The sequence below is a fragment of the Stenella coeruleoalba genome (genome assembly GCF_951394435.1).
Source record: "Stenella coeruleoalba genome assembly, chromosome: 7".
In the NCBI taxonomy this organism is placed as follows: domain Eukaryota; kingdom Metazoa; phylum Chordata; class Mammalia; order Artiodactyla; family Delphinidae; genus Stenella; species Stenella coeruleoalba.
Window position 1 is genome coordinate 40,129,076 of NC_137153.1, and position 22,072 is coordinate 40,151,147.

General features: G+C 45.1%; 1 protein-coding gene across 1 annotated transcript in view; it reads right to left on the bottom strand.

The window, feature by feature from the left end:
* The window catches only part of NTRK2 (neurotrophic receptor tyrosine kinase 2), a gene marked incomplete at its 3' end in the record, with an annotated part of 377,788 nt that overhangs the window by 59,849 nt on the left and 295,867 nt on the right, over positions 1–22,072 (bottom strand). The window contains exons 16-17 of the mRNA XM_079925508.1: positions 15,953–16,125; positions 9,312–9,546 (exon numbers count right to left, since the gene is read on the bottom strand). Coding sequence (XP_079781634.1) covers positions 9,312–9,546; positions 15,953–16,125 — 408 coding nt within the window. The remainder of the gene's footprint in view (positions 1–9,311; positions 9,547–15,952; positions 16,126–22,072) is intronic.

The window sequence follows — 22,072 nt, forward strand, 5'->3', positions numbered from 1 at the left end:
AGGGAAAAAATATACCTTCTTATCTGAAACAACCAAAAACCGGCTTAAATATATGTATATGAAACAATTATTTTCAAGACACTAGTTAACAGGCAATGAGGGATAACGATTCTTGAGAGATGAGAAACAAACATAGTGAGTTCTATGGTTACCAAGCTTAATTCATTGAAAGAGACAGAGGGCTCCGAGTGGAGCCCAGCATGCTCCCTGGATTAAGGAGATGGAGCAGAGAGCCCGGAAAGATCAAGGTGACTAGAATGGAAAAGACAGAATACCAAAGAAGAGAGAGCTGCACACAGAGAAAACTCTGAAGATTTATAAAGTGCGCCCCTCACGTATTCAGCTGAGTATTGATCACTGCACACATGTGAGGACACTATCAATGGCTGGGGAAGACTGTCCAAAAGGATCAGTGCCCAGTGCTCACACAGGACCAGTAATACTGCCAGTTCCCAATGAAGCAGAGTGAAAACCTCATGATTCATGGGGAATTAGATAGAGTACCTAGTAGATCTTGCCTCAGTGGTGGGGAATTATTAGCTCTAAAGTAGGCACTGGTCTGATACTGCCTAATAAATCTTAACAGCAACACACAAAGGGATCAAACAGCTTTGAGGCAATATAACCACATTCCAGAACAAAGCCCAAAAATATTTTTAGGAAGGCAAAATATCTAGCATCCAACAACATAAAATTCACAATGTCTGGCATCCAGTCTAAAGTTACCAGGCATAAAAAGCAGCAGGAAAATAAGATCCATGATGAGAAAAATCAATCCATGGAAATTGATCCAGGACTGACACACATGATGGAACTACAGACAAATATACTGAAAACATTTAATATAACTGCATTCCACATGTTTAAGAAGTTAACTAGAAGACTAGAAAGTATAAGAAAAGGCCCATATTGAACTTGTAGGAATGAAAACTTGAATATGTGAGATGACAAATATATTGGATGGGAATAATGGAAAATTAGACACGGCAGAAGAAAAAAAGTTATGGAAGTTGAAGACAGAGTAATAGAAACTATCCAAAATGAAACACAAAGAGAAGAGAATCTGAAAATATGAAAAGAGCTCAGTGGGCAATGAGACAATTTTAAGTAGTTTAATAAAAGTGAAATTGGAGTCCCTAGCCAGTACGTAGGGAGAACAGAAGAAATATTTGAACAAATAATGGCCAGAAAATTTCAAATTGATGAAAACTATAAGCCCACAAATCCAAGAAAGCCAATGAACCCAAGAGAAAATCTTAAAAGCGGCTTGAGAAAAAAGAAGCATTACATACAGAGGAGTAAAACTCTCCTACTGAAAAACGCCAGCACTTCTGTATTTTTAGCACTGATTATGTGCCACTTCAATTTATTGTCCTCAACAAGCTTTAAAGGCAGGAGCTCATTGAGAATAAAGAAAGAGAGACCATGAGGGCGCATCAGGTGAGTATGGCATGGTTTTCATTGCTCTTCCCAAACCCATTCACCCATTCACTTTCAGTTCCTTTTTACCTATAGTAGAACCATAGTTTGTCTAGGTCTTCAGAAAGCCACTGATCTCTGCAAGTGTATTCAGTCCTTAGTCTTGGCCCACGTGTGGCCAGTGAAATATAAGAAGGAGTCTTTGCAGAGGAGATGTTCTGGGAAAGATTTACTTCCTGATGAAAGGAAGGCATGCAGGTAGAAACTATCTTTTCTCTGCAGCCATCTTGCCCCCTTCCTCCTCCAATTGCATGTTTGACATGTTTGGAGTTGCTGCACCCATCTTTCAGCCATGAGGAAAAGACCAAGAAAATGCCAAGTGCCAAAAAATTGCTCTGACATTGAAAAGCTTCTGAACCAATCAGAAACTGCCTACCTGTGAACTTCTTGTCATGCAAACAAAAGCAACTCCCTATCTGCTTAGGGCATTGCTAGTAGCTAAGTGTTAAATTCATTCCTAATGGATAGAATCATAAAGTTAGAAGACAGAAATTGGAGATTCAAACCTTTGCCCTTAGGACCCCAGTCTGATGCTCTTTCCTCTATACTCCAGCTAACTCTTTGTTGCCAGCTTCCTTTTTTAAGGAGCTCCGGTCTCAGTGATGCAAAGATATGGAATGTCACAGACATGAGATAGCTGAGGCCTGACTGCTTCAAAAATGGGTAAAAATGGGAGAAAGTACCTGCTGAGGATACCTCTCAGTACTCTGAGGAATAAGAATCCTTCTGGCCCAACCAAGTCAATAGGCTATGGCCTACCTTCCTTTCCAGCATACCTGAAAGCACACTTAATTTCTGTATGTAGTACTTCCATGTACAAAGTGGATGGACTTTTGATTTCAAGAAGAAGAGACTAAGAAGACTGAAAAAAGAAGAGGATTTATGCCATCTCCCGCTAACAGACTTTACTAGTTAGGAAATGGATGAAACCAGGCCCCTGGACAAAGGATCTCCAGGCCAGCTCTCTTGTGCAGGCTTTGGCCGCTTTCCATAGCCCTTCTTAAAAGGCCACAAGTCCCAGTAATAGATTAAAGGCTCTGAGGCGTTCTGTAGAAAGGAAATTATTCTTACCTTAGTGACCATGGATCTCTTTTACTGGTGAACAGCCTCTGACAGCTCATGGTTCCAGTTTGAGAGAGGCTGCTCTAGGCCAAGCAAATATATACAGCAGTGGAGATGTGGGGATCTGTTGGGCGGATCTATTTTCATAAGCTTCCAGAATGCAATCTGACATGTCACTTTCTGGCATAAAAATTCGCAGTGGCTTCCCACTGACAAAAGGACCAAGTCCAAAGTCTTTGGCATGGCAAACAGGCCCCCGTGAAATCTGATAATAGCCTAAATAGCCTACTTTTTTAGCCTCAGAGGCATGCAAAGGAGTCCCATTCCCTGGCCACGCTTCGCAATGTTTACATTGCCATCTCTTGTCCTATGCTACCTCCTATGCCAAGAATTCCGCCCCTCCCCTCCTGGCCCACAGCCTTCTTGCCTCTAGAACAATTTTGGGTTCATATCTTAAACACCAGCTCAAATGTCATGTCTCTGTGAACCCTACTCTGGTTTCCCAGTGTAGGCTGGTGGCTTTCTCTTTAGGGTTCCCAGTACGTATTTCTATTACAGCATTCATCACATTATCACATGTCTAAAACATCCTCCTTTATTATTTAGTACAGTATCTAACACATAGCAGCTGCTTCATTAATGTGTGTTGAATGAATGAATGAATGAATGAATACTCACCCACCCTGTTGCAACTCCAAAGCATATGTGAAAGGTTCATAGGGCGGCTTGAATACAAATTAAGCCAATTTAGAATCTTGAAACAATTTATGCCAATCAGCTTTTATATAGAATTAGTCTGAACTCAGTGTTCTGATTTCTCTCCAACAGACAGGTTCCTCTGAACTGCGCTCTCTCTAACTGTTGTACAAGGCATAAATTGAAGATGATTTCAAAGAATAAACAAACTCTTACATTTCTGGGGCCACTTTAATCAAAAGAACCCAACCAGAAAGGTCTATAATTGTTCATGTGAAAGTTAAGAGTCATTGTGTGAGTATCTATTATGGAGGAAAATAAGGAAATGGTATCTGCAAAAGAGAGTTAATGACATAGAGGCATTCTTCTTTCAGGAAGGGATTGTGTTGCCTCTTAAAATGAATGCCATGCCTGGCTTTATGGGTTCTAGGCAAAGTATATCAGAAGTTTTTCTATTATAGTATTAATGTAAATAAGTTTAAGCTCTGAGCTTTCTACTGAAAATAAATTGTCTGAGATAAGGATGTCCCTATATCTCTGGCTTTACTTCCTGAAGACAGCACTCTTAGACTCACAGACAGGGTATCTGCAAATCTGAGTATCTTCTGTATTCATCAACAGGGCTAAAAAGATATGCTCATCAAGGCTTTTCCTTATGTGTGTCCTGTTCAGCATACATAGTGTGTGCCCTGCACTCTTACAGTTTGCACAGATACAAAGATATATTAGACTTGTCCTCTCCCTGCTCTCATATCAATGAGAAGACATGCACATGAACAGGTTTCCATGATGCAACGTGCTCTATGCTGTAATGCTTATTTATATGAAGTATTGAGGGATCACAGATTTGTGAGCCATTACTCTGTGTGGAGAATGTCAGGGAGGAGGTGGAACTGGAATTGGTAGATGCCATGCTGGTCCTCATAGCGGGAATGACCTGGGCATTTTACACAACACACTAAAAACATCTGTGGAATGAGCTGAGATCTATCTATCTATCTATCTATCATCTATCTATCTATCTAACCATCCATCCATCCATCTGTCCGCCTACCTACCTATCTAGAAATGTTCACATTACATACAAATATTTCTTTTAAAATAAATACAACTTTTCAAAGACCAAGGTATGAAAGTTCATCCTTGATTATTTCCTATGTGCTTGTACAGTTCTTAAATTACCTAAGCCTTCTTCTCTCCTCTATGGTTCAGGACTTTATTTTCCAGTTTATTACCCCTCTTCCTTCAGGGTGGGCAGATTAAGGGACAACGTACTGAAGTTCAAAACAGTTCTTTTCCTACTTGTTATATCAGCTTATTTTAAGAAAAACCATCGTCTTTTCTCTCTGCTGTTCATAAACTGTATTAAGCACTTGAAGATGATTTCTAGACTTGTTGTTTATATCATTTTAACACTTTAGGATTCTGACCATGGCCTTGCTTAGCCAAGCTATATTTATTTGCTTCTTTTAATCTCCACCATTAGTCAATTTGCCGATTCTGCGTCCTTCTCTTTTCTTCTTAAGTGAAAGATGGATTAAAGGATAGGATTTCTTACCTCTTGCCACCATAAAACTAAAGCCCAAAGGGGTATAAGACTTAAAAGCGAGGATTTCAGATGTTTGGGGCTTTCTACTCGCCAACGGTCACATTCATTTTAAATGCATGTTGAAGCCAAATTGTGGAAAATACCAAAGTGCACATTAAAAAAAATTCAGTGGATACGCTGTGGCATAGTAATGACCAAGTAGAGTGAGATCCTAGGTCTCTGACAGGAATCTGGTTCAGATGCTTCCTAAATGCCAGGCTTTGCCAGTGGAGGGAAGGAATAAAAATGAAATGAAAGACTGGTACTGCAGAGCTGCTAATTAAAATAATTCAGAGAACATAAATGCTAGAGTAATTTTGGACCTGCCATATCAGGCTGGTTTCAATGCAAATGTAGTGTTCCGATTTCTTCCTTCTTTGGGAAGATATAATTAGCTCAGCTGCAACAGGGTGGAAGCCTCGAGGCAGCCGTTTCCTGGTGCTGCCAGCTCCCCCATGATGGAGAAGCAGCTGCCACCCGCCCCTCCTGCCATGGATCGCACAGAGCTGGGGCCACCCTGCAAGGCTGCTCACAAGCCACCATGAACAGAGGCTCAGGCTGCCATTGGGACTGGTTCTTGCTTAAAGATAAGGGACATGTTGCTCCTTAATAATCCAGCTGACTCTAGGCCCAATCGCCATCCTTCCATATAAGATAGCCTTGGTGAACTCAAAAATCCTCCTTCGTTACTGTGGCAGGAAGGATACTTAACACTGGTGATGATGGCCCACATTGGCCACAGCAGCTCCCCACCTTGGAGTGTGCAGGCTTTGGGAGAAGCTAGGAACAAAGCAATGAAGAAAACGTGCCCACAAATGAGAAACCAGAGCTGTAAGGAGAACACATTCCCCAGCTGACGTGGCAGAGAAGATGAAGAGACACTATGATGGGGACAGGCTCAATGCTAAGCTTATGGATGATCCAACAGGTGGGTAACATGTGAAAGCAAGAGTGTCCTGGGGAATAGCCATTGCATGATGTACTCAACTCACCTGCAGAAACAGAGCACCAGCTTCTACTTGTCGATTTGACAAACTCAAGAGAAGGGACTCTACTGACAGACTTTTGATATTTAAATAAGCAATAATATTCTACAAATGAGTTCTATGACAATAAATACTTTCATGGAACCAAAAAGTGTACCACCATTTTGAAATTTTAGACAAGGCAAAATAGAATGCATAATTTCTTAGTTGTCCTAAGCTACCATCAAATTGTCAGGTTCTCACACCCATCATCCACTTTCCTACCGGCTCCCACCCAGGCCCACCTATCATAGAGGCCAACAAAAGGCCGTTTTTTTCTCCTCCTTCTCAATGGGAACAACAAACAACCAAGCAAACATACAAACTCTGCAGCTGCCACTGAGTAATGACCACGGTGGGGGGATTAAATCAATGCGGCATCTGAAGAACATTTCTTAATGACTGGGATAGGTCCATGAAGACCATTTAATAAATAAAGGAACTGGGAATCATTGTTTCCTCCAATCAGTTCAGAAGGAAATACTTCAGGAAAATGTCACTTAAGTGGAGGATTTTCTTTTCAACAAATCAGAATATATGGTAGATGACAAATGACAGTGTTTTTATAATGCATAAATGACCAAGGCTAACTTCTCAGTTCTATAACAATGGTCACTGTTTTGTTAGTATTTTTTAGGCTTTTTTATTGAGATACAATGCATATACCATAATATTTACCCTTTTAAAGTATACACTCAATGGTTTTAAGTATATTTACACATATACTAAACAGTCCTCACACTATAGAATTCTAGAACATTTTCATCGCCCCAAAAAGAAACTCCATATCCAGTCACTCCTCGTTCCCCATTGCCCCTCAGCTCCTGGCAAAACCACTAATCTGTTTTCTGTCTGTATGGATTTGCCTCTTCTGGACAGTCCATATAAATGGAAGCGTGTCGTATGTGACCTTTTGCGCTTGGCTTTCTGCACTCACCATAGTGTTTTCAAGGTTCATCCACGTTGTAGCATGAGTAAGTACCTCATCCCTTTTAATTAATGAATAATAGCCCATCGTATGGGTGACCACATTCTATCTGTTCACCAGCTAATGGACACTGAAATTGTTTCCACTTTGGAGCTATAATGAATAATGCCGCTATTTCGTTTGTGTACAAGTTTGTGTGCATGTGTGTATGTATGTGTGTGTGTGTGTGTGTGTGTGTGTGTGTGTGTGTGTGTGAACATATGATTTCAATTTTCTTGGGTATATACCTAGGGGTAGAATTGCTGGGTTATATGGTGACTCTGTGTTGAACATTTTGAAGAACTGCCAAACTATTTCCAAAACAGCTGCACCATTTTACATTCCCGCCAGCACTTTATGAGGGTTCCAATTTCTCCACATCCCCGTTAACACTTCTTATTCTCTGTTTTGCCAAGTGGATGTGAAATGGTACCTCACTGTGGTTTTGATTTACATTTCCCTAATGACTAATGATGTTGAGCATCATTTTATGTACTTATTGGCCATTTGTACATTTTCTTTGGGGACACCAAAAGAAACTTAAATCCTTTGCCTATTTTCTGATTGGGTAATTTATCTTCATATCATTGAGCTTTTCAGTCTTCTTCCTCTGAATTATTTTTCTAGAGATTGTAGAAAAGGACACTGAGTTCTACTTAGTTCAGTCCTGGTTTTGAGAATGAAGCATAACTTTATCGATTTGGATAATGATAAGGTTGAAAATATTTATCGAGCACTTATTTTGTGCCAGGCGCTCTGAAACTTTTATTAACTTACTGCGAAAGGGAGAGCTATTGCTTGGGCCACATGTTTCTTCCTTGGATGCTCATCAAGATCAGCACTTAAGGAAGAACTCACGTGCTCCTTTGTCTCCTGAGACCGGGAAACGCCCCTATCCCCACTTCCTGCCAAGGGAGCAGAGCTAACGGAGAAGATGCATCCATTGGCAGGTAACCTCCCGCCATGTTTTAGCTCTCTGGAATAAACTAGTCAGTCATTGCTAGACTCAGGACAGGTGCTTTGCAACTCTGTTTTGAACACCTGAAGTTAAGACTGCCCATGTTTCCTGCAAACACACCCAAGAAAATCCTTTACGATTTGGTCTCCATCCTTTCTTGCTGTATAAAACGTGGACAGTGCTCATCAAGGTGACAAAGGAAGAAACCCCACGTATCAATCTCTAGAAGAATACGCAGCAAGGCAACGGATTCATTGTCTTAGACTAACTGTAGGAGAGTCAGCTCGGCTAAAGGGCAGAGGCACTGGAGGTGAGGGAGGCTGCAGGGAGGAGCACAGGAGACGAACTGAGAAGGCTCCTCCTCAAGCATAATCATCAAGGGCAGAGCAAAGGCGAGCGCAGGCATTTCTTCACCAGCCCTAACCTAGTATGAAAGTTAGTGGAGTTCTAAGTTGTACCCTCTTAGGTAATATATTTCTAGAACATTTATTTCTTTTTCTTCCTACATCCCTCTCCCTTTAAAAATCAAGCAAAACAATAAGAAAACAAAATTGGTGGTTTGAGGTGTTAGAGCACAACCGAAATCTTCAATATCACGACTTCCCGGTTTCCAGAAATAATCCTTTTCTTTCATACCCAAGTTCTGAGATGTCAGTTAAATCTAACACGCCAAGGATGCCGACTCCAGGTAATCAGTGGATTTGAATTATTATCTATAACTCTAGCTGTTAGTGTTTCAAATGGGGGAACCCCAGGCAGACTCGGTAGGACAGAACCTCTTACCAAGATGGCCACCGGCCAATCCACTTTCATTCAAGATGGTTCTGAGTGGGAACTTCCAGGGTCTTAGTGTACTTTCATTTATGTGAACCAGTTCACCCTAGATCAAGCCTCAAACAAAGGCTCCTGGCATAGTTTCACAGAATCAAATCCAAACCTCAAAATCCTTTAACCTCATGGCCTCCTGGAAGTTTTCCAAGGGTTCCCCTGGCAGAACTCTCATGTTGAGAACTCTTTCCTCTTGGAGGTCTCACAGACAGCTCTGGAGAGCCATGGAAAGAGCAGGACGGTGTTGTGGGCTGAGCTGTGTCTCCCCCCAATTTATATGTAGAAAGCTTAGCCCCTAGAATCCCAGAACACAGCTATATTTGGAGATAGGGCCTTTAAGGAGGTGATTAAGCTAAAATGAGGCCGTTAGGGTGGGCTCTAATCCAGTCTGACTGGTATCCTTATAAGAAGAGGATATTTAGACACACAGAGAGACCCCAGGGATGCCCGTGCACAGAGAAAAGGCCATGTGAGGGTGTACATAGTGAGAAGGCACTGTCTGTAAGCCAAGAAGAGAAGCCTTAGAAGAAACCAATGCTGCTGTCACCTTGATCTTGGACTTCTAGCCTCTAGAACTGTGAGAAAATCAATTTCTGTTGTGTAAGCCACTTTGTGGTATTTTGTTGTGGCAGCCCTAGCAAACTAATACAACGAGGGAGCCCCAGGGAAGGATGGCCCTGGGGTCTCTTTTTCTGTACAGCCACTCACCCTGTAGTAGTCAGTGCTGTACACGTCCCGGGACATGCCGAAGTCCCCAATCTTCACCAAGAGGTTCTCGCCCACCAGGCAGTTCCGGGTGGCCAGGTCTCGGTGCACGAAGTGCTGGGACGCCAGGTAGACCATGCCCGCGGCGATCTGCTGGGCGATGTGCAGCATCTGCGACTGCGTCAGCTCCGTCGGCGGGTTGCCCTCGGCCATCAGCACGGCATCAGGTCCGTGCGCCCTGGGGAGAACACAGAGGGCCTTGCTGGAGCCTCAGCTCTTTGCCCTGAGGGGCCCTTTGCCCCACATCAGCTGCTGGTATGGAAAGATGCTGCCTGACTTAGCAAAAGAGGAGGGAAGGATGTTTCACTCACAGTTTTATCTCTAAAGCCTCCAGAGCACCTAGGCTTTATTTCCCAGAAAGTCTAGCATTTCCTGGGCCATGTGGGCCTGAATAGTGCCCCCCTCGACACACAGACAGGTTCACATTTTAGGGTTCTGGAACTATGCTGGGATCAGGCACTGGCTAGATCCCAAGACCCTGAAAAGCAGTGGGTGGAAGAAGCAAAAAACAAGCAAACAAAAAAACCCAAATCAAAATAAAACACTGGGGGAAGAGTTTGGCTCTCCTGGAGTGAGGGGTCACTGCACCCTAGCAGGAGCCCCAACTCTGTCCTCCCAGCCACATGCTGCAGCAGAGGGCCCTCACTCCCTCCAGAGTGCAGCTCTGCTCTCCCCTACTCCACCTGCCCTGTGGCCCAACATGGCTTCAAGCTGCCCATGTTATCCCCAAGCCCAACTCAGCAGAATCCCAGGGCATCCTCATCCCGGACATTCATTCCCAGTGAAAAATACCATCTCCTTCGGCCCACCCCTACCCCTGACCTCCAGCTCAACACATGTCCTGGGCACCACACAGGAGAGCCTTTTGAATCACAACACATTTATTCTTTTACTGGGGCAAGTCTTATTCCCCACACTATGGTGGGGGCCGGGGGGAGCGGTGAAGTACAATGTCTTATACCTTCTTTATCCTCTGTCTTACACACCCAGCCTTTTCCCAGCTATGCGACAACTTAAGGCACCTTTTTTTTTTTTTTTTTTTGCGGTACGTGGGCCTCTCACTGCTGTGGCCTCTCCCGTTGTGAAGCACAGGCTCCGGACGCGCAGGCTCAGCGGCCATGGCTCACGGGCCCAGCCGCTCCGCGGCATGTGGGATCTTCCCGGACCGGGGCACGAACCCGTGTCCCCTGCATCAGCAGGCAGACTCCCAACCACTGCGCCACCAGGGAAGCCCGACTTAAGGCATCTTAACACTGGCATGTGCTTCAGGGAGGGGAGGGTCCCAGTCTTAGGATGCTATCATGAACCGCTCCCACCCCCCTTTCCGCATTCCCCACCCCGGAACCCTGCTGAGCTGACTGGAGTCACTGCCCCTGAGGGGTGCTGCAGGGCAAGGAGTAAATGTGTCCTTTGCTGCCGGACGTGCCAGGGTGGGAGTCAAAGGGCTTCTGTCTCCCAAAGGGAAGCAAGGGAGGAGATCTCCTTCAGGACAGTTGGAAGCACTTAAAACAAACATAGAGGATTCTAAATGTTAGAATTTAAAGTGGGTGACCCCACCTATGGGCGTCCAGAGCTATATGAGTATTTGAAAATAAGAGAGCCAGAATTACCCAAGAACATCCAGCTCGTTTTGCCCCGCCTCCGACCCACCAGCCCCATAGACCCTCCCGTCATGGCTCCAGCCACAGTGGTTCCCAAAACACGCTGTCACCAGATCAGTCATTCTTGCATTTTCAGAGAGCAAGTACTGGACAAGGAGGTGAGGAGTTTCCCAGTCCTCGCGGTGTCCAGCCCCATGATCTGGGGAAGACTTTTAACTTGTCCAGTCTGTAATTTCCCCATTAGGCAAAAATCCATAGGGGTATTATGTTGGGTGATCATTTAGGTTCCTTTTATCTCTGAATATCTGGATTTAGCCATTCCTGTTTTTGTACAAGGCAAGTCCTGACACATTTATTTCACCTCCATTCAAACTGCAGCCCCGACTGCCAGTGGTCACACGGAGGAGAATACGGGAAAAGCTTCGGGCTCTCTCCAGCTCAGACTCTCCCTCTGGAGTAAGAAGTCTTACAGTGCAGCGGCCAAGGCTCTGGGGTATCAGAACTGGACGTGATCTCCTTCTAACACGCTAGCTGTGAGCTGAGGTAGACTACAGAACGTCTCTGGGCCTGTTTCCTCATTCTGTAAAGTGGAGATACTGACTACACCTTCCTAATAATATGACACTGACAGGGGATACGTGAGACCCTGCTTGTATGGTGCTTTGTAGACTTTCATTGGAAAGCTGGAGAGAAAGCCTTTGCAAACAAAGTTTTCTTTAAAAAAAGAAATGGACGGTGATACGAAAACACAAGTCATCATCCGTGCATTTCTTTTTGTGGTTGGCCTGTGATGGGGCTCTCAGGGTCAGCCCCACCCACCTCACTAAAGGTCACTGAAGCCCAACCCTTCCTAGCACTGAAGGGGCAGGGGAAAGTGACAGTGTTTTCACTCATCATAGGAGACACCAGGAAAAGGACCTAGGGATGCACGTGAATTATGGGAAATCCTGAAACACCCAGAGAATATAGGCCAGGATGAAATCTTCATAGATTTAGTTCAAAGAGTGAAATAAATTGTTGATTTTTCACAGCCTTATTTCAGCTCCAGAAATCCAGACTCCTCTAAGAATCTGTCTATTGCAAAGACTCCAGGAAAGAGGAAACATTAGAGGCCAAGCACAAAAGGCCACCTCTGTGCAAAGCCCCCATCTGCCAGCTTTCCACTCTGCGGCACCGGAGAGCTGGCGCCCTCCAGGGCCCTCTGCACTCCACCTCCTTCCCTGTGGGTTGGGGCAGGCTCCTGCATTTTTAACCAGCTGTTGCTCCTGCTTGGTTCTGGGTATTTGAACAAGGCTCATTTTAATAGAAGAAGCCTTTGAATGCTTTGCTTGGGCAGAAAGTCCTGCTATAAAACCAGGGCAGGCAAGTCTTCTAAACAAGTTCTTAAGAGGAGTATAAACAACGTTGCTTTGCTTCACTTTGCTTCACTCCACAGGTTACCCCTCAGCTCTTGGAAATAAAAACGTATTTCACCTCTTCCAGGAGAACACACCTTAAGAGGAGAAAGCACCGCCGGCGCCCTGGCTCGGGGAGCAGGTAGTAGCTTCAGCGGGATTCTGACGAGGGAGGCTGCCCACCCTGCCTTGTTCGGCCTGTTGCCTCCCAATGAGGGGGACGGCAGCCCTTAGCCACACTCCTCTGGCTCCAGAATTCTACAGGACACTGCTGTCCTTCTGGTTTTTTAATGGCCACTTCAAGAGGAAGTAGTGACATGGTTAAGACTATGGGTTTTGCAGCCCTGGCTATGGGTTTGAATCTCAACTCTGTCACTCACTAGCTGCTTGACTCACTTTCTTCAACTGTAATATGGAAATGATGGTAATAACAGCTTACTATGTTGATGCATTTAAAACATTTACAATGCTTAGAAAGGCTCAACAAATAAATAGCTTTTCTTTTTGGCCTTGCCATGCAGCTTGCGGGACCTTAGTTCCCTGACCAGGGATCAAACCTGGCCCCGGCAGTGAAAGCACTGAGTCCTACCTAACTACTGGACCACCAGGGAATTCCTGATAAATAGCTGTTATTGCTTGAAAAAAAAAAAGCTGTGTCTATCTTCCCCTCATTGGAAGGGGATTCAGGAGAATTCTAAGGGGAAAAATTGTCATCTCCTTGAAAGCAAGGACAATGTTTGACTGCTCATCTCCCAGCCAACCTAGCATAGGGCCTGGTCATGTTGGTCCTCAATGTATGGCTTTTGGATGAATAAAAAGGGTGGGAGGGTAATTGTAGACAGCTGTCTTTGTAGGGCAGTTCCAATGACACTTGGGGACACATTCATGGCAGTGTAAGGGCTGGGTTCCCTTCCAGAAGGAGAGGACAGACTAGTTCACAGCACATCCTTGGACCTGAGAACCTGATTCTTGGCATGGAAAAGCTCTTGTTCCCAGAGTTCAGCAGATTCTGAAATGGAGCACAGGAGGTTTTCAGCAGCTCCATGCCCTGTGCAAGCTGCCAAGGGAGAATTAGGTGCCTGCTCCTTCTGGAAGGCAGGAAGGAGAGCAAGGGATGGAACTGAAAGAATCAACACACACACACACACACACACACACACACACGCACACACACACACGAGTCTGAGCTCACAGAGGCATTTAATTGCATCCAGGTGAGTACATTTGAATTTATTATGCTACAGTTTTGGGAAAGTACCATTTTAAGTTAGGGACGTATCCTAAAACATGGGAACAAAGGAAATTAGCTCTATAAGCAGCAGACCTCAACCAAATTCAGCTTCTTTTCTTCCTTTCACATTAGATTTGTCAAGATAATGTGCAAAAGCTCCCATCATCCTCTCCCCTATCACCCGTGCACATGTATTCACGAGGCTAGGGATGGTCAAAATGATCCAGACTGTACAAATCACGGGATGACATTTCTAAACACAGCAGTACTCTCTTACCCTTCCACTGTTGTCTCAGCAATTGACTTATTCCTTAAACTGTACAGTTCCTGAACCTTCCAGGGGCTGCATGAAGCTACTGGTGCCGATTTCTGTGGAAAGCTCTCTTCAGTGCCCGTAGAAACTAGAGGAGGACAGGGCAGTCTAGGTGCTGCTGTAACGCAAAAGGCGTCACTTCCCCGGGATTACGGATGCCTCAGCCAAAATAAAGAGGAAAATGTGTCAGAGAAGGGTTGTGGGGACAACATCTATTGATTACCTGCCATCACAAGAGTCCTGACACTAGGCCTTGAAATGGGTGTTATCACACCCATTTTACAGGTGAGGAAACTGAGGCCAGTGAGGAACATCTTTCTTATTTCTCCTAAATTATACTAAGCTTTCAAAGATTAGTTATATTTTAAAGAAAACAGTGTGCGAGAGCCAGATCTGACTTTAAGAGTATCTAACTCAGACCCACCTGAGAGTTCTGGCGGCTGAGGTGGTGTGGCTGGGAACCCACCCAAGGGACCCAAGCATCTGATGCTGAATAGGAGGGAGAACCCGGGTCTCCCAGCCCTCACTACTGGGACCTCTTACTCTTTCCATTGTTCGAGATCATAAATGTGCGGCTTCCATCGTGCCTCTGCTTAATGCAAATGAAAGCATCGCTTGTTCTCCTTCACCGAGGAGGGTCTGGATCAGCACGTTTCTTCTCTCCCCTGGTAGATACAGGATGAGAACACTCACTATGGGCTCCAGCAGGGTGACCACCAGCTTCCTCTGTCTCTCTCATCAAACTCAGCTCTCCCTTCGATTTCTCTCAGCTGGTGTCCGAGTAGAAATCATTACTAGCAGAATTCAAGCTTCTGCTTGTTGAAAACTTCCTACTTGCTCCTATGCTACGAGCTTTCTATTTATTCTAATTCAGCCCTCCTGCCTACCCTGCTGGCTCAATATTATCATCACAACAGCTAAGAGACTTGCCCAAGGTCATTCAGCTAATAAATGCTAGAGCTGAGATTCAACTCCAGCTCAACGTGCTGCCCGGATCATTGCTATCTCCTCGAGAGACGCTGCCCTGCGATCCCTTTTACTTTGCACCGTTTTCCTCACTGTTTCAAAGCAGCGCCGCCCACCCGCGCACCCCACCCCCGGTTATGCACACTCGAAACCGTCTCTCACTTGCTCTATCCCGCGGCCCCTCGCGGGCCCCCGCACCCATCACCGCAAGGAAGGGACTGCCTGAGAACCCACTGCTGAACCAAAACCCAATTAGGCCCATGCTAGAAATCCAAGTTACAACGCTATTTAACAACCCAACGACTCCCTTTTATCCTCGACATTTTCCCTTTCCTCACTTTGCTGCCTTCCAGTTTTCCCCGCTGGTCACAAAACCCCTCGTGTCGAAGCTGACCATCTTTTTCTGACCTCCGGGACTCAGTAAGGGCCCCAGTCCTCAGTCTTCAATGGTCCTGTCCAGTGTCGTTTTACCTCCTTCCTCCTAGACGTTTTGCTCTTTCGATGCTGTTCTTTGCGCTCTATCCTCTGACCGACTGACTTCCTGGTTCTTCATTCTGTCCTCAGAGTAAAGTCCAAATGCTCGCCTTTCCAGCCGTGACCCTCTCCTACCCTGTTTTCCACCTCCCCTTGCCCTGGTTTATTGTGTTGTTTGGCATCTCCAGACTCTCCACTCTTCACCAGACCAGACCTTTCCCTGTGACACCTGGGTGCCTGAACTCTTGCTGTTCCCTTCGCCCGAATAACATTCTTCCCTTATCCACCTGGTAAACTCCTACAGAGCCTAGGGCCCATCTCAAATGCACAGGTCATGTACCATTTAATGAAGCAACACTCAATAAACACAGGTGAAATGGAGTGGAATCATTAGTATCACATTATGTAGAGTTTGTTGATTCAGGAAAAGGAGCCATGCAGTGGCCTCAGGTTCTTTCTCTGTAGTAGGCATTGATGTTGTCACCAGGACAGGCTGTTCCAGAGAAAGGTCCAAGGGCCCCTTGGTCCTTCCCAGGAAGCCCCCTCTCCTCACCCCCAGGCTGTCTGGAGCCCACCTCCCACGTGGCCCCCGGTGCCCCCCGTACCTGAGGAACTTGTTGAGGTCCCCGTGCTTCATGTACTCAAAGACCATGATGAGCGGGTCACCCTCCACGCAGACGCCATAGAACTTGACGATGTGTTCGTGCTGGAGGTTGGTCAGCAGCTCAGCCTCGCGGTGGAAGTCCTTGCGTGCGTTGTCGCTGGCATCCTTCAGCGTCTGGGGACCAGGGGCAGAGGGGAGAAAACCGACACAGCTTAGACTGAGGGCGTGAGAGGGAAGCTTTGTTGAGAGGGATTCCTTTAGGGGGCTTTGAGGTTCCTGGATGGGAAGGACAGTCATCTCATGTATCACCCAAAAGATTGAAAAACTAGCCTAATTCCTGAGGAAATAAGGTTTGTATGAATAACTGAGGAAAAGTTCCTTCTGGGTATGCAAAGGTTTAGTTTATGAAGGATTTACATAGATGTTCTTTCATTAAGTGACAGACATGAACTTTTTACAAGATATTGAACATAGTTCCCTGTGCTATACAGTAGGTCCTTGTTTATCTATTTTATATATAGTAGTGTGTATCTGTTATCTGTTAAACCCAAGATCCCAATTTATTCATCCCCCCCACTCCTTTCCCGTTTGGTAACCATAAGTTTGTTTTCTATGTCTGTGAGTCTATTTCTGTTTTGTAAATAAGTTCATTTGTATCATTTTTTAGATTCCACAAATATTTGTCTTTCTCTGTCTGACTTCACTTAGTATGATAATCTCTAGGTCCATCCATATTGCTGCGAATGGCATTATTTCGTCCTTTTAAAGGGCTGAGTAATATTCCATTGTACATATGTACCACATCTTCTTTACCCATTCATCTGTCAATGGACATTTAGGTTGCTTCCATGTCTTGGTTATTGTAAATAGTGCTGCTGTGAACACTGGAGTGCATGTGTCTTTTAGAATTAGAGTTTTCTTCTTTTCCAGATATATGCCTAGGAGTGGGATTGCAGGATCATACGGTAAATCTATTTTTCGTTTTTTAAGGAACCTCCATACTGTTCTCCATAACGGCTGTACCAGTTTACATTCCCACCAACAATGTGAAGGGTTCCCTTTTCTCCACGTCCTCTCCAGCATTTATTATTTGTAGACTTCCTGATGATGGCCATTCTGATGGGTGCAAGGTGCAGACATTAACTTTTTATCACCTTCATCCGTTTTAACCCTGGTCCCGATTACTACCTCGGACATCTCTCCCATTTGGGGGCTGGTTGTACTTTCTAGGCTGCTCTGCACACCTCGCCCCTGCTCATATAACCTTTGTAAAGCTTTATATTATGGACATATTCAGTAGAGAGAAGATCATAATGACCCCTCATGTACCCATCTTCCAGCTTCAACAATGATCACTTTGCCAGTCTTTATTAAGTGAGGTCTCCAAAAAGCCTTCCCCAACGTGTGCCCACACACACTGCTGGCTCAGGAAACACCCTTGCCAGTGAGCTCAAGAAGGCCAGTCATGCTGCCACAAAGACAATGCCCAGGAGCATGCCAGCTGGCCTCTGGTGCCTCTAGTTCTCTGCTCAGCCACCACGGTGTCACAGCAGGACACAGCTGGCATTTGTTGGTGCCACGCACACATGCGGAGCTCCTGTCCTGTGTCAGTCACTGACCAGAGCTGCGGTGGCATCAAGAAGACAATGACCCAAACAGGGGCCTCAGACATTCATGAGCAAATAGGGTGATACATCACAATGATAATTCAAGCTCCAAACACAATGCCTGAATGAACCGGCTCTACTGCGTCTCTGTACAGCTTGATCTCTTGACATGCCTGTCTTGAAACTTATGCTTCCACCTTATGAAATGTCTGCAGCTGCCCAAATGACACGGGCCATGCCCCCCTGCCCCTGCCCGTGTTCATCCCTCTGCCTGGGATGCTGACTTGGTCAGGGTCACTGGTGTTGGAGGTTGAATAATGCCCTGCCCCAAAGGTATCCACATCCTAATCCCTGTAACTTATGAATATGTTACCTTACATGGCAAAAGGGACTTTTTTTTTTTTTTTTTTGCGGTACGCGGGTCTCTCACTGTGTGGCCTCTCCCGTTGCGGAGTACAGGCTCCAGACGCGCAGGCTCAGCGGCCATGGCTCACGGGCCCAGCTGCTCCGCGGCATGTGGGATCTTCCCAGACCGGGGCACGAACCCGTGTCCCCTGCATCGGCAGGCGGACTCTCAACCACTGCGCCACCAGGGAAGCCCCAAAAGGGACTTTTTAATAAATTTATTTATTTATTTTTTGGCTGCATTGGGTCTTTGTTGCTGCGTACGGGCTTTCTCCAGTTGTGGAGAGCGGGGGCTACTCTTCGTTGCAGTGCGCGGGCTTCTCACTGCGGTGGCTTCTCTTGTTGTGGAGCACGGGTTCTAGGCACACAGGCTTCAGTAGTTGTGGCTCACAGGCTCTAGAGCGCAGGATCAGTAGTTGTGGCACACAGGCTTAATTGTTCCTCGGCATGTGGGATCTTCCCAGACCAGGGCTCGAACCCGCATCCCCTGCGTTGGCAGGCAGATTCTTAACCACTGCGCCACCAGGGAGCAAAACGGGCTTTGCAGATATGATTAAGGATCTTGATATGGGGAAATGAGCCTGGATTATTCGAGTGGGCCCCAGTGTCATCATAAACAAGGGTCCTTCTGAGAGACCGGCAGGAGGGGGAAGAGAGAGACGCTATTAGGATAGAAGCAGAGGTCAGAGAGGAGAGAAGATGCTGTGCTGCTGGCTTTGAAGAAGGAAGAAGAGGCCATGAGCCAAGGAATGTGGGCATCTCTAAAGGCTGGAAAAGGCAAGAAAACAAATTCTACCCTAGGCCCTCCAGAAGGAGCCAGGACATCTTGACTTTAACTAAGTAAACTGATTTCAGACTTCTGCCTCCAGAACTGTGAGAGAAACAATTTGCGTTGTTTAGGCCACTGAGTTTGTAGTAGTTTGTTACAGCAGTCATAAGAACTAATACACCTGGCTAACACCTAGCAGTCCTCCAAGACTGGGCTTGGCCATCACCTTTTTGAGAAACGTTCGCTGACCCCCTCATCATTGTCACATCCCCACGGCCTGGCCTCCCAGGCTAGGTTGGATGACCCTTCTAGGTACACCTCGTACCCACCTCTACCCTATTGCCAGCCACAGTACATTCTCACTGCATGTTTATTTGCTTATCTCTGGTGTATATGGTGAGCTTCTTGACCCAGGGACTGTGCCTTCCACCTCTACACTGCCGGCATTGGGCACGGCACCAGGCACATGGCAGGTATTCAAGATTTATTGGTGCAATGAGCCAGGGTTTAAACCTGGACCTTTTGATGAGAAGCTAGAACTCCTCCCCTTTGGGTACCATAGTGTGAGGATCTGCCTTTGACTGAAAGGAGAACACAGACTTTGGCTCTGCTCTGGACCTCTCTGAACCCTGGTTTTCTCTTCTGTAGGGTGAGGGTAACAATATCATCTACTTCACAGGGTCCCTGGGAGGATTGGACGAGATAGACTAAGTTGAGATGCCTCCCAGGCTCCCTGGTACAGGCAGATATTTGGGAGATTTGAATTTGAAACTCCAACCTAGTTGCATTCAATTTGCTCACGCTAGGATCCAAGAAGGCCAGAAGGTGCATGGATAAGGCAGGGGGCCAGCCCAGGGCATGAAAGTGCCCCCTGAGTCTGCCACTGGTTCCCTCCTGAAATCCCTTGAAGCCTGCAGAGTTTTCTCAGAGATCCAGTCTTTTTATGCAGGGGCTTCTCTGAGTCGCTGAGATAGCTTATTTCTATGGCCTTGGTCCATCTTTCACAGTGTGTTGGAGAAGGCAAATGAAACTTTCAGGTCATTTTCACAAAGCATGGACAAATTCTGCATGTAAATTTTCTTCTCAAGTTGCAGCTATGTAGTGTTGATTCAAGAATGCTAAATTTTGTGTGTGTCTGTGTGTGTGTGTGTGTGTGCGTGTTAGAGAAAGAGGTGGGGGGATGTCAGACAGTGGGGTAGAGTGGGAAAGAAGATAGGATTTTCACTGGGGAGGCACCAAACTGAAAGACTTAACAAGCATTTCATATTTCCATTTCCTCAAAGCAAAATCCTACGGGAAGAGACTCCGCTCTTAGTGCAATGCTAAAAACTGTGCTTCAGTAACATTTTTGAATTTAAGAGAGGAGATTTCACTATTCATGGGACAAATGCATTTCACAAACCTGGCCTCATCCTATGTGCCCATCCATTTTTACATGTCAAGTTCTTTTTCTAAATTATAATCCAATTCTATTTTAAGAGATTCAGAAAATATGGCGGTAACGAGTTGGGCAAAATCATCTTCTGAATTTGGCACTCGAAGGACAGAATTTTTCTAAGGGTGGAACCATAGCCAGACAGCAATCAGAAGCTGGAAAAATCCTGCTATCAACCCTATTTATAGAATTCATCTCTGTTTTAGCACCATGGCTGATTGTGTCCCTTGGCAATGGACATGAGGCGGCAGCTTCCCTCACTGACAACTCCCTCCACTGAAGTTTCATTTTGACAGGCATATTTGCCCCATCACTGAGCATTGCTATTTTCTTATTCCTAGTGTCTGCTTTGTAGCTTCATTTCTTCTTATTCCTGGTGAATTTCCTAAAGACGACACTCTAAAGATGCCATCCTGTCTGAAGACATTCTCAAGGGAGAGGTCTTATCCTGAGCTGCAGCGAGCTGCTGTCTGGAGTACACACTGAGTCAGAGTTGGAAGAGTGGATTAGCATGACATAAAGTCAAGCACAGAACTGAGAAACTAGTGAAAGTAAAATAGAAGTAAGAAAATAAAAACAAAAGGAAGCTGAACATTCGTCTGAAATGCTTCTGCAGAATATTAAGGCTAATGGGAAGCTGGTAGGGGAGGCAAGATCACTCATTTGAAACCATTGGTGTGATTGGATGTTGTGAGTCATGACAAATGATTGTGCATTTCAAAGTATAGGCGGTTTTGGAGGCACAAGGTAACACGAAGACTGTGTCCTTTTTAAAATACTGATGTCATATTCTTCTCCTATACTTTTTAGAGAGCATAGCCACAGAGTTAAGGTGAAAGAGAAAAAAAAGAAGAGATTATTATAGCAAAACCTCACAATGCCCAATGCACACCACTGGGCTTAAAGCAGAGATAGAAATGAGTAAACCCTCCCACGAGGCAACCAAGATGCATTAGAATGTTTGTCCACATGCCTAAGCTCTTCTGGGTCAAGATCTGTTGCTAATGGAGACTGTTTACTCTTCTGATATCTTCTAGACCTGCACTGTCCAATATGGTAGCCAATAGCCATGTGTGGTTAGTGATCATCTGAAATACGGTCCAAATTGAGATGTGTGTAAAATACAGATTTCAGATTCTGAAAACTTGGTGTGCATGAAATACCTCATTAATATTTTTAGATTAATAGTATATTGAAGTGATGGTATTTTAGATAGGTTGAATTAAATAAAACACATCAATACAATGAGTTTCATCTGTTTCTTTTTACTTTTTAACAGGTAGACTAGGAAATTTTAAAACAGAAATGTGGCTTGCTTTTGTGGTCCACGTTATACTTCTATTGGACAGACCTGTTCTATAAAAGTCACCTTAGTAAGCTGTTAATGGGTCAACCTACTTCTTGGGAATGTTGGAAAACAATGCTAAACTGAAATAGAGTTAAGGCAGACACCCTCGCTATGACGTCCTTAGAGGCAATGATTATTCAAGTACTTAGGGTAAGCCACAGTCACGAGGCTTTGTGATTCTTCTAACTTACAGGGTCTTCTCTAAAGAAAAGTGGAGGAAGCTTCTCACCAATGCTTACAAAAGTGAACTTTTGAGGAGTATATTGTAATAAATTCAGAGATAGAAAGAGCTTGATAGAAACAAAATCTTAGAAACTAGGAAGAGTGTAGTAGCTGTCTCCCCAACATTCCTACAAATGTAAAAGCTAATTAGATGACTGTGTAAAAACAGTAAGGATCACACACACACTCAGATAGTGCTCGCTGTACTAGAAACCAACACTCTGTGTAACTGTGCAGTTACATATGATTGACGGCAAAGGCCAGCCAATCATATGTAACTGGCCTTTGCAAGGACTCTTATCAAATACAAGATTCATAGCCAGGGTGCTGACCGC